This window comes from Ailuropoda melanoleuca, chromosome 18, assembly GCF_002007445.2.
Source record: "Ailuropoda melanoleuca isolate Jingjing chromosome 18, ASM200744v2, whole genome shotgun sequence".
In the NCBI taxonomy this organism is placed as follows: domain Eukaryota; kingdom Metazoa; phylum Chordata; class Mammalia; order Carnivora; family Ursidae; genus Ailuropoda; species Ailuropoda melanoleuca.
The window spans coordinates 33,615,340-33,627,340 of record NC_048235.1 but is presented as its reverse complement, the minus strand read 5'-3'; the positions used below and the strand labels follow the sequence as shown (position 1 = coordinate 33,627,340).

Sequence of the window (12,001 nt, the reverse complement as noted above, 5' to 3'; positions counted from 1 at the left end):
GAGGGAGAAGAGAATGGAAGCATTCAGTTGGAGGACGTTTACTTGGGATAGAGCACAGATTTGCGTGGGTGGCAATGATGGCTGGGGATCGATTTTATGGACACATTCAGCAGGACACATTCAGCCCTAGGAAGTATTAGGGTTACGGGCTAATTTACACACACTTTTTTTTTTTTTAAGATTTTACTTATTTATTCGAGAGAGAGAAAGAGATCAGGGGGAGGTACAGAGGGAGAGGGACAAGCAGACACCCTGCAGTGTGGAGCTCGATCTCACGACCCTGAGATGATGATGACCTGAGTTGAAACCAAGAGTTGGGTGCTTAACCAACTGAGCCACCCAGGCGCCCCTCATTTACATACACTCTTTATTTAAGAGTAGGTAGGATGATTGCTGGCAGGACCACTTAGTATTACCTTTCTTCCAGTACAGATGGTTCGACTACAAGGTGGTGGGAATTTTTGTCTCCATAATTTAATGACCAGAATATAATTAGTATTTGCTTTGGCTCAGTTTTACAGAAATCCAAAATAAGAGTGCTTAAGCAATATGTAAGTTTATTTTTTGTCTCACATAAAAGGTCTGTAGGGCAGACTTAGGGGCTCCGTGGTGTCATGGATCCAGGCTCCTTCAACCTCAAGAAGTATGGCCGCATGCACTGAGCTATCCCATCTACATGCCAGCCCGCAGGGAAAAGAAAGAGCCAAAAAGGGCTCACCGCCTAATTAGTCTCTTTGGGCTGCTATAACAAAATAACAAAATACCACAGACAGTGTAGCTTATACATTTATTTCTTACAGTTTTGGAGGCTGAAAGTCCAAGATTGGGGTGCCAGCAAAAGGTGAGGGCTCTCTTCCGGGTTCATAGCCAGTGTTTTCTAGCTGTTGTCCTCAAATGGTGGAAGGGGCAAGGAATCTCTCTGGGACCCTTTTCACCATCTCTTTCATGAGGGCTCCACCTTCAGGATTTAAGCACCCCCTAAATGTTCCATCTCCTAATACCATCACTTTTGGGGATTATTCAACATATGAATTTGAGGAGACACAAACATTCAGACCATAGTACCTCCCATTAATGATACTTCATGTAAGTGGAACTTGGCACTTTTATTTTTATCCCATTGACCCAAACTTAGTCACATGACCATACCTATATGCAATGGAGACTGGGAAATGTAGCTATTATTCATAATGGCTAAAGGTCAGGGTTGTTTCTTACTTGTTTGTTTTACTAAGAGAGAAGAGAAGAACAGATATTAGGGAGTATTAGTCTCTGTCACCTTAAGATATTACAGACCTAGTGCAATTATACTTCCATTGCTCGATGCCCTTAGAATTGTCTTCAGGGCACATAGCAAATTATTCACGGTGTTCTAGATGAGTCTTCATCTCGTGGAGGTGGATTTGGTTTTTGAAACTGCAGTCACTCAGGATAACTGTGATGTGTAAGGTGGGTGATAAAGCTGAGCTTAATCATCTCATAAGAACAATGTACGGGGGCTTCTGCCTCTAGATATCATGGGCCGTTCTGGGTGTTACGACCATTCTTGCAGAAAATAACTCGAAAACCTGGACATCATAAATAAAGTGACTACCAGAAGGTACTGAAGAGGAAATGGAAGTAAATAGATTCTGGTGTGGCATGAGCTTGAGTAATTTTGGTTGATCTATCTAAAAGTTTATTATTCTTTCATTTAACACATCCATTTGGTAGTTAAGTCCATCTGTTAAATTTTTTTCACTAATTGAACTTTTCATCTCTAGAATTTACATGAAGAAATACATTGTTAACTTTAAATGAACTAGGAAAGGTTAAGGATATATTTTGTAATTTATAGGTCAACTGCTAAAATAAAAATGCAAGCACTGTAACTAAAAAGCCATCAATAAAACAAAAATGGAATAATTTATAAAATATTAAAGTAGTATGTTTAAAAAAGGCAGGAAATGGAGAAGCAAATGTCAGGAGAAAAAAGTAGAAAACAAAGATATAAAATGATAGAACTCATTTGGTGGCTCAGTTGATTAAGCGTCTGCCTTTGGCTCAGGTCATGATCCCAGGGTCCTGGGATCAAGCCCTGCGTTGGGAATCCCTGCTCAGCAGGGAGACTGCTTCTCCTTCTGCCTGCAGCTCCCCCTGCTTGTGCTGTCTCTCTCTCTCTCTGTCAAATAAATAAATAAAATCTTAAATAAAATAAAATAAAAGTACCCAATCCAACCATATCAATAATTACATTAAATGTTAATAACTTAAACATTCCAATCAAAAGACTAAAATTGATGATTATTTTTAAATGGATTAGAAAAGCCGAATGTAACACTTCAGTGAAAAAGTTATATAGATGGCAAATAAACATATGAAAGCTGTGCCACATCATATGTCATCAGGAGTCTACAAATTAAAACAAAGAGATACCACTGCACACCTAGTAGAATGGCAAAGATTTAGAACACTGGTGACACTAAATACTGGTGAGGATGTGGATCAACGGGAACTCTCATCCATTGCTGGTAGGAGTGCAAAATGGTACAGTACCTTTGGAAGATAGTTTGGTGGTTTCTTACAAATAAAGCATATGATCCAGCAATTATATTCCTTGGTATTTACCCAAATTAGTTAAAAGCTTTTGTGCAAACAAGAATCTTCACATGATGTTTACAGCAGCTTTATTCATAATTGCCGAAAATACCCTAATTAACCAAGATGTCCTTTAGTAGGGGAATGGATAAACTGTGGTACATCCAGACAAGCAATATTATTCAAGGCTGAAAAGAATTGGGTTATCAAGCCACCAAAAAGACATGGAAGAACCTTAAATGCATATTACTAAATGAGACAAGCCAGTCTGAAAGGCTATATACTATTGATTCTATTATGACATTCTGGAAAAGGCAAAACTACAAAAACAGTAAAAATATCTGATTGCCAGGGAATTGGGGCTGGGGGAGGATGAGTAGGCAGAACACAGCAGGTTTTTAGAGGAGTGAAACTATTCTGTATGCTAGTACAATGGTGGATACATGTTATTATATGTTTGTTAAAACTCACAGAATGTACAATACCAAGTGTGAATCCTAATGTAAACTATGGACTTTGGGTGACGATGATGTCGGTGTTGGTTGTAACATATGGACCACTCTGGTGTGGGATATTGATATTGGGGAGGGTGTGTGTGTTTGGGGGCAGGGGGTACGTGGGAACTCTCTGTACATGGGAACTCTCTGTACTTTCTGCTCAGTGTAGTTGTGGACCTAAAACTGCTCTAAAAAATAAAGTCTGTTTAAAAAAACAAATAGACATACTTTAAATATAAAGACAGAGATAGATTAAAAAATGGATGGTTAGAAAATGTTATATCATGGGGCGCCTGGGTGGCACAGCGGTTAAGCGTCTGCCTTCGGCTCAGGGCATGATCCCGGCGTTATGGGATCGAGCCCCACATCAGGCTCCTTCACTATGAGCCTGCTTCTTCCTCTCCCACTCCCCCTGCTTGTGTTCCCTCTCTCGCTGGCTGTCTCTATCTCTGTCGAATAAATAAATAAAATCTTTAAAAAAAAAAAAAGAAAATGATATATCATGTAAATAGTAAGCACAAGAAGGCTGGAGTGGCTATATTAGTATCAAACAAAATAGATTTCTAAACAAAATGTATTACCAAAGATAAAGAAGGGCACTTCAGAATAATGAAAGTTTTAATTAGTCAAGGTGACATAAAAATCACAAATTTGCCTACGCTCAATAACAGCTTCAAAATATATGAGGCAAAAATTGACAGAATTAAAGGAAGAAATATGTAATCATAACTGGAGATTATAATGTCTCCCAGAAATTGATAGAGTAAACAAACAAAAATCAGCAAAGAAGGAGAATGTTAACAATACTATCAACCACCTTGACCTAATTGATATTTATAGAACACTTCGCCCAACAACAGCAAAATGCACATTCTTTTCAAGTGTTCGATATGTTTACCAGGATAGACCATATTCTAGACCATAAACTCGTCTCAGTAAATTTTGAATTTGTTCTCTGACCACATTGAAATTAAATTAGAAACTAAGAACAGTAAGATAACTAGGAAAATCATAACTATTTGGAAACTAAACACTTTAAATATTCAGTAGATTGAAGAAGAAATTACAAGAGATTAGAAAATATTTTGTACTGAATGATAATCAAAATACAACATATCAGGGGCGCCTGGGTGGCACAGCGGTTAAGCATCTGCCTTCGGCTCAGGGAGTGATCCCGGCATTATGGGATCGAGCCCCACATCAGGCTCCTCCGCTATGAGCCTGCTTCTTCCTCTCCCACTCCTCCTGCTTGTGTTCCCTCTCTCGCTGGCTGTCTCTATCTCTGTCAAATAAATAAATAAAATCTTAAAAAAAAAATACAACATATCAAAATTTGTGGGATATGCTAATTACTACCTAGAGGGAAATAAGTTATAGCTTTGAATACCTAGAAGACAAAAGAAGAAAGCTCTCAAATCAATTTTTCACCTTTCCACCTAAATTTCCACCTTTAAAAACTAGAAAAAGGAACAAATTAAACCCAAAGCAATCAGAAGGAAGGAAATAATAAAGATAAGACAGAAGTCAATGAAATAGAGAACAGGAAAAAAAAAAGCAAAAATTAATAAAATCCAAAGCTGGTCAGTTGAAAAAACTAATAAAATTGGTAAATCTCAATCCCAACTGATCGAGGAAAAAAGGAAAGAAAGAAATTGCTGTATCAGTGATGAAAGAGAGGACCCTATTGCAGATCCTTCGGACATTAAAAGAAGAACACCCCATTATTATTTTTAAAATTTTTTTAAAGATTTATTTATTTATTTATTTGAGACAGCAGGAGAGTGGGGGGAGGGGCAAAGGGAGAGAATCTTCACACAGACTCCCTGCTGAGCTTGGAGTCTGACTCTGGGTTGGATCTTACTACTCATGTGATCATGACCTGAGCCAAAACCTGATGCCCAACCAATTGAGGTGACACCCAGGTGCCCCAAATACTCCATTATTATTAGGATGAGCATCTTTATGCCATTAAATGTGATCATTTAGGTGAAATGGGCACATTCTGGGAAAGACATAAACTACAAAGCTGACTCAAGAAGAAACAGAATGCTTGAACAACCTTATGACAAAGAAATGAAATTTGGAATTTATAAACATTCTAACAAAGAAAACTTCTGGCTCAGATGGCTTCACTGGTGAATTCTATCAAACATTTAAAGAAGAAATAATACCAGTCCTACAAAAACTCTTCCAGAAAATAAAGTAGTAGGAAATACTTTTCAACTCATTTTATAATGCCAGTATTATCCTGATACCAAAACCAGATGAAAACATCATAAGAAGGAAAACTACAGATCAATATCCCTCATGAATATAGATACAAAAATCCTCAATAACATATTATCAAATCAAATCTAGCAGCATATAAAAAGATTATATGCCATAATCAAGGGGCAATGCAAGTCTGGCTTGACATCTGAAATCAATCAATGTAATTCAACAAATTAATGAATATAAGAGGAAAATAATATGATCATCTTAATAAGTACAGAAATAGCATTTTTGAAATTCAATACCCTTTTATCATTTTTTAAAAAAAAACTCAGCAAATTATGAATAAAAGCAAACTTCCCAATTTAAGGCAATCTACAAAAGATGACAGCTAATGTCATGCTACAACATGAAGGATTCAATGCTTGCCACCTAAGATCAGGGAAAAGGCTAAGATGTTAGCTCTAACCACTTTCATTTAATATTGTAGTGCCTAGCCAGTGGAATACCTGTGCTAGGCACTAGTATACAGAGTATAAAGGAAGAAGTAAAATTGTCTTTATTTGCAAGTGACATACAGAAAACCTTAAGGAATCCACAAAAAAACTATTAGAAGTAATAATAAACTTAGCAAGGTTGCAGGATACAACATACAATAATCAATTTTATTTCTTTATCTAAAATAGCATAAAGGGGCTCCTGGGTGGTTCAGTTAAGCATCTGCCTTCAGCTCAGGTCATGATCCCAGGGTTCTGGGATCAAGCCCCAAATGGGGCTCCCTGCCAGCAGGGATTTTTTTTTCTCCCTCTCCCTCTGCTCCTCTCCACCACTTGTGCTCTCTCTTTATCTCAAATGAATAAATAGAATCTGTAAAAAATATTTAAAAATAGCATTAAAACATTTAGGAATAAATTTAGCAAAAGATGTGCAAGACCTATAGGCTGAAGACTATAAAACCTTATGGGAAAGTCAAGACTTCCGTAAATAGAGTTATACCATGTTCATAGATCAGAAGTCTCAATGTTGTTAAACTAGCAGGCCTTCTTAAGTTAGTCAATAGATTCAGTGTAATCCCTGTGGAAATCCAGAAAAGGGTTTTTTTTTTAAAGAAATTTACAAATTTCTTTTAAACTTTATATGAGAAGACAAAGAACCGAGAATAGCTAAAACTATTTAGAAAAAGGAGAACAATGTTGGAGCACTTACACTACCCAATTTCAAGAAAAATATGTGGCTCTTGCAGTAACAATATGTGGCCTTTACTAACAATATGTGGTAAACCTAATTTTATTCTTTTGGCTTATAAATTGGCATTTCAGTAACTTCCAAAAAAGGAAAGGTGGTGCAGCTCTGAGATAAGCATGTAATTTCCCAAGATGGCTACTATGAAGGGTAATGCTCATTTGGCATGATTGCTGGGGAGAAAAATCCATGCTGACCATAAGCTTTGTGATCAAGACAGAACTGGGTTTAAATACTGGATACACCACTTACCTCTCTAAACCTCATTTTCTGGGCACCTGGGTGGCTCAGTCAATTAAGCGTCTGCCTTCAGCTCAGGTCATGATGCCGGGGTCCTGGGATCGAGCCCTGCATCAGGCTCCCTGTTCAGCAGGGAGTCTGCTTGTCCTTCTTCCCCTGCCCCTTCCCCCCTGCTCATGTTGCCTCTCTCCCTCTCTCAAATAAATACATAAAATCTTTTAAAAAAAGTAAACCTTAGTTTCTTCATCTTAAAATGGGGTGCACAGTGTAAAAATTAAGGAAATACAGCACAGAGTTGTAACACATAGCTGTGTTATAACTCTGGAGCTAACCTGGATTCTATTCCTGTCTCTGCCATTTTGTAGCTGTGTGGGCTTGGGAATGCTGAGCCTTTCCATGCTTCACTTTACTCATTTGTAAACCGAGGATACTAAAGTGCCGATAAACACTGTAATGGACATTAAATGAATTAATAAATGTAAAGCACTTAGAACAGTCTGGCATATAAAAAGTCCTCAAAAAACTGCTACCTCCTGTTGTTATCATTTCCTTGTGTTATCAGGAGGAAATGTGGTTACTTTCATCAACCACCAAGCAAAGCCCCCAGTATCCACTAAATGCTAGCTCCCATCCTTCTGCGGAGCCTAAGTAGCATTCTAGGGGTAGGGCTTGACACTGACGAGAGTATTTTGCGATATAGGGGGCAATGATAAATTTCCATTTCTTAAATTTTCTTTCTTGACTATTTCTTCAATGTTTAAAAAATGCCTACTGACAGAATTGTAACACAAAATGGAAACCTTAACACCGGATATCAAATACTACCCCTCCAAGACTCCATCACAGGCCATTTATCTGCTTTGATCCCATGTGGCTGTCATGCTTAGCAGCCCATTGCCCAGGGACTGCAAAATGCTGGCTGCCTCCCTCCTCCCCTCTTCCCTTTCTTCTCCTTTGGTCGCGTTAGGCAGAAGCTACAGGACACCATAAAACAGCCAGAAGGTTCTGTTCTCCCTTTATTCTGTATCAAATGCAATAGCAAGTGGTGTCCAGCTGTTATCCTTGAAGGACAACTCCTCGGCTGCGCGAATAGTTCTGAGCCCCAGAACTGGCATTCCTTGCTCGGTCAAAGGGTCAGATGACAGCAGGGTCATCCACACCTTAGAGCTGGCCTTTGAGCGCACAACCTCAGAACCACACTGAGGGAGAGGAAGTGCTTCCATTTCTTTAATAATTTTCCTCAGAGAAGGACTCATGATTGCATGGTAACAGCTCTGTATTTTCATTAGGGTTGCTGAGCTTTTAAATGTTGCGTTCTCATTGAAATATAAAAAGCCAGAAGGATTTTAAACCAAGAGACATTAAGCAGAGGATTTGTAGATATCTCAGAGCCTATCCTTTTGTTGAAGATCTGCAGCCCGTCTCTGAGATGGGGAAACAGAACTTGGTTGGCTTTGCTTCTAGGTGAAGGGCCAATCATTACGTGTTGCCGGGAAGAGGGCTGTTTGGGTCTCTCAGGTCTATCCTGGGCATTTTCCCTGAAAAGCCCTCAAACGTTTACTTCCCAAAGACAAGACTTCCCCTTCACTGTCTTCACTCCCCTGGGTCTGCAGCCCCAGCTGCCCAAGTCTCTGTACCGGCCAAGGCAGCAAAACCAGTAAAAACAAGCATCTATGCAGAGATGCTCCTTGGCCCCCTATAGCCAAACTTTCTCATTATTTTGCAGACTCTTTTTCTCCTCATTGGTTTCTCTGCATCACAATGGGGTGTGGGCTTCACTCTTTTCCTTTTCTTTCAAACAATGTTAGTGATGTTACTCTGTGCCTTTCTCCACTAATAATAATAAAACTTTCCCCAACAGCCCGTCTTGTCTACCCAGTAGAAAGAAACCTTTCCCCTCCTTCCCCTCCTCTCCTGTTGTTTCCCCTCCCATTTTTCCCTTGGAGTGATCCACTGGGAATAAAGACCTTTCTCACTAGGAGAGGCTGAGTGTTCCTCTGAAAGGGACCGCAGCTCTGACAGGGTTATGTTTGCGTTATCAATGGCACTTCAATCACATTGCCGAAGTATTCCAGACAGAATGTGTGAAGAATGTGAGCTTTTTAAAAAAATCATCGGCCAAGAGTCAACTTTTCTTCAGCTGTTTGAAATCCTTCCCACACAATATCAATTCCTGTCTCACTACACCTGTACTAATTAATATTTATTTTCCCATGCCCAAATACTCCGCCTGTCTATGCCTACAATGTGGCAGCATCCTGAACCCTAGGAACTCTCTGGCTAGGGTACAGAGAAGATAATGTATAAACAGGAAGTCAAAATTCGACATAAAAAAAGATCTGTTGTAAATACAAGCCTCCATTATGAGTTTTCCCTCCCTTTCTGGAAACATTAAAATGTAGGCATGTATATCTTTATTGCCTAAAGCTTCGAGTCAGGAACGAAGTTAATGTTTTTTTTTTTAAAGATTTTATTTATTTATTAGACAGAGATAGAGACAGCCAGCGAGAGAGGGAACACAAGCAGGGGGAGTGGGAGAGGAAGAAGCAGGCTCATAGCGGAGGAGCCTGACGTGGGGCTCAATCCCATAACGCCGGGATCACGCCCTGAGCCGAAGGCAGACGCTTAACCGCTGTGCCACCCAGGCGCCCCATGGAACGAAGTTAATGTTGAACACCATTCTGTGTGCTTTGCCACAGTCTCATTCATTCATTCATTCATTCATTCATTCATTCATTCATTCAGCAAATACTTATGATATATAAGGCAGGGTACAGGCACTGGGCCAGGAACCAAGCTTGCATACACAGGTAACAAAGCATTCTTTTCATTACAGAACTCATATTCTAGTGGAAAGACAGACAAATAAAGAAATGGTTACAAAATAAGATTGTAAGTGCTATGTTAGAGGAATTAACACATGGTGTAGGAACACTGGGGAGGGAAACGATAACATGCATTTATCGACAATTATTAGTGTCTACTATGCACCAGGCAGTGTTGGGGGACCAGGGAAAACAAAACAATTCCCTGTCTTTGCTGAGTTTACACTCTAATGAAAGAGACAGGCAATAACAAAAAAGATGTACCATCAGGATGCAGAATAGTGTTACAGAAGGGAGGTCTGAGTTGGTCTGGAAGGACAAATAGGTGATAGCAGAAAAGGGCATTCCAAAATTTGTTTAAAAACAAAACAAAACACGGGGATGGAGAAGAGATGGCTGGAGAGGAGGGACGTAGGAGGTGGGAATGGGTGAGAAAGGGCATGAATGTTCTGCAAAGGGGCTTATTAGGTGTATCACTGGGTGGATCACAGGTGCAATGGGAGGGATAGGGTGCGTTTTTCCCTAAGACAGAGTTTGGAAGAGAATTCATTCCAAACTGAATATCAGAACCAGAAGGGACATTAGAGATAAAAATGAACATACTCCCTCATTTTACAGACGAAGAAAACAAGACTCGCAGAGGGTGAAGTAATTTGTCCCAAGTCACCCAGCTAGTCGGGGGCAGAACCGGCATACACGCGTTGTTCTCCACAGCTCAGCCCTGGCCTCGCTTTCAGGCGAAGCTACGGTGGGGAGGCCGCTAGGAAATGCAGCCTCGGTCTTGGGATCCCGACACACACACACACACACACACACACACACACACACACACACACACACGCGCCCCCTTCCGGTGCTTCCCTGCAGAGCCGCTCCCCTTCTAGCCTGCAGCAGGGGCTCCCCAGGCGCCGCCGACCGCCCCGGGCCGGGCGGGCAGAAGGCGACGGCTTCCCGTCCGCGGGGCCTCCGGGGTGCGTCCAAGCATCCCGCCCACTCCACCTGTTTTCGTTCGCGGCCAAGGGACTTCCCGGCTGGGAGTGCGGCCCCCGCGGCCCGGTCCCCCGGGCAGTGTCGCGGGGCCCCGGCGACAGCCGGGCGCTCAGCATCTCCCCGGGCGGGAGTCCCCGGCCGCGGCGCAGGCCGAGCCCTGCAATTGGCCGCGAAGTTGGCGGCGTCTCGAGCAACGCCCTTCAGCCGGCTTTCCCCGCGGCCGGGACCCTGAGGCAGGGCTCCCCTCCACCGCCCGCCCCTCCGCNGCGGGCGCAGCCAGGCGCCAAGCTCCGAGCCATGGGAGGCTCGCACTCTCTGAGCCCGCGGGGCCGGGAGCCGGCCGGGGACAGGCCCCCGACAGCCCGAGAGAGCGCGTGAGTCCCGAGCCCTCCCCGGGGCCGCCGTTCGGGGGTTTGCGTGCCAGCCCGGGATGCGAGTGCACGGCGCCGGTCCCGCAGGGGCTGGGAAGGTGGGGCTCCCGCCTGCGCCCGCGGGGGGCCGGGGGCTCCGGGGTGGGCCTGGCGGGACGTCCCGCCCCGAGCTTGGTCCCGCGGGGTCCCGGGGCGCCCGGCCACGAGCCCCCCGCGACAGAGTCGCGCCCAGGAGGGGCCGCTGCCCTGCTCCTGTTCACGCTGCGCGGGTGGGAGAAGGGGACCCCGAGTTTTCCCGAACTCGTCCAAGCAGGAAAACACACGTGTCCTAAAGGGCTCTGAAGTATTCGCGAGACAGGTATTTGCAGGGAGGTGTAGATCGGAGAAAAGGAGCTCGAGTCTCCGGTAATTTGGCTCGTGTTGGCCTTCGGAGTGCAGGAATTTGGATGCAGTGCTTGCTGCGCCTAAGAACTCCCTCTCTTGTTTGCTCCAAGGGCTTCATGATGATTTCAGAAAAAGGGCTGTATTGTAGCAGCAGCAATTAGGCTTTTGTTCTGGGACAACAACAATTGGGGACACCATGTAACTGAAATGCAAGCTGCGAAGGAACATTTTTAGAGAACGTAGATTTAGAGCAAGTTAGTTGCACGGTTCTCGCCAGGGAGGATGCGTTGATAACTACTTGAGAACCCAAACAATCGTTAGGCTTTTAATTTAAAATAATTTGAGAGCGTGTGTGTATCTTGGAGGTGAGGTCATGTTGAGGAATCCACACTGTATTTTAATTCAGCCCATGACAAACGTATTTCATTTGAGAAAGATACACTTAGGCTTCACATATAGCAGCTTGGGCCCTTGGAGGGCTTTTTGGTCATCTTTTCGAGGCAAGGTAGCTTTCGAATTTCCAAATGATAGACGTGTTAGTTACGCCTCGTGCTGCTTATGATCACTAAACTTAGTTCAGGAAGCTTATTAATCATAGGGATAGCTGAGAATTATCCAGCATCTAAAATGTGCAACACACTTAAATACTCTGTCGTTTAATCCC

General features: G+C 42.6%; 1 protein-coding gene across 11 annotated transcripts in view; it reads left to right on the top strand.

Annotated features, from left to right (window-relative positions):
• TACC1 (transforming acidic coiled-coil containing protein 1) overlaps window positions 1-12,001 on the top strand; it is a 109,139-nt gene that overhangs the window by 15,016 nt on the left and 82,122 nt on the right. For 7 of the 11 annotated variants that reach the window (XR_004621940.1, XM_034647624.1, XM_034647630.1 and 4 more), the window contains exon 1: window positions 10,849-10,956. The exons of 1 other annotated variant lie outside the window; for it this stretch is intronic. Coding sequence is in view for 3 of the 10 variants with exons in the window: in XM_034647631.1 (XP_034503522.1) it covers window positions 10,880-10,956 (77 nt within the window). In the remaining 7 variants the exon portion in view is untranslated. Of the gene's footprint in view, window positions 1-10,848; window positions 10,957-12,001 lie in introns of those variants that run through there. 3 more of the 11 variants (XM_034647631.1, XM_034647628.1, XM_034647626.1) reach the window with 1 other exon arrangement.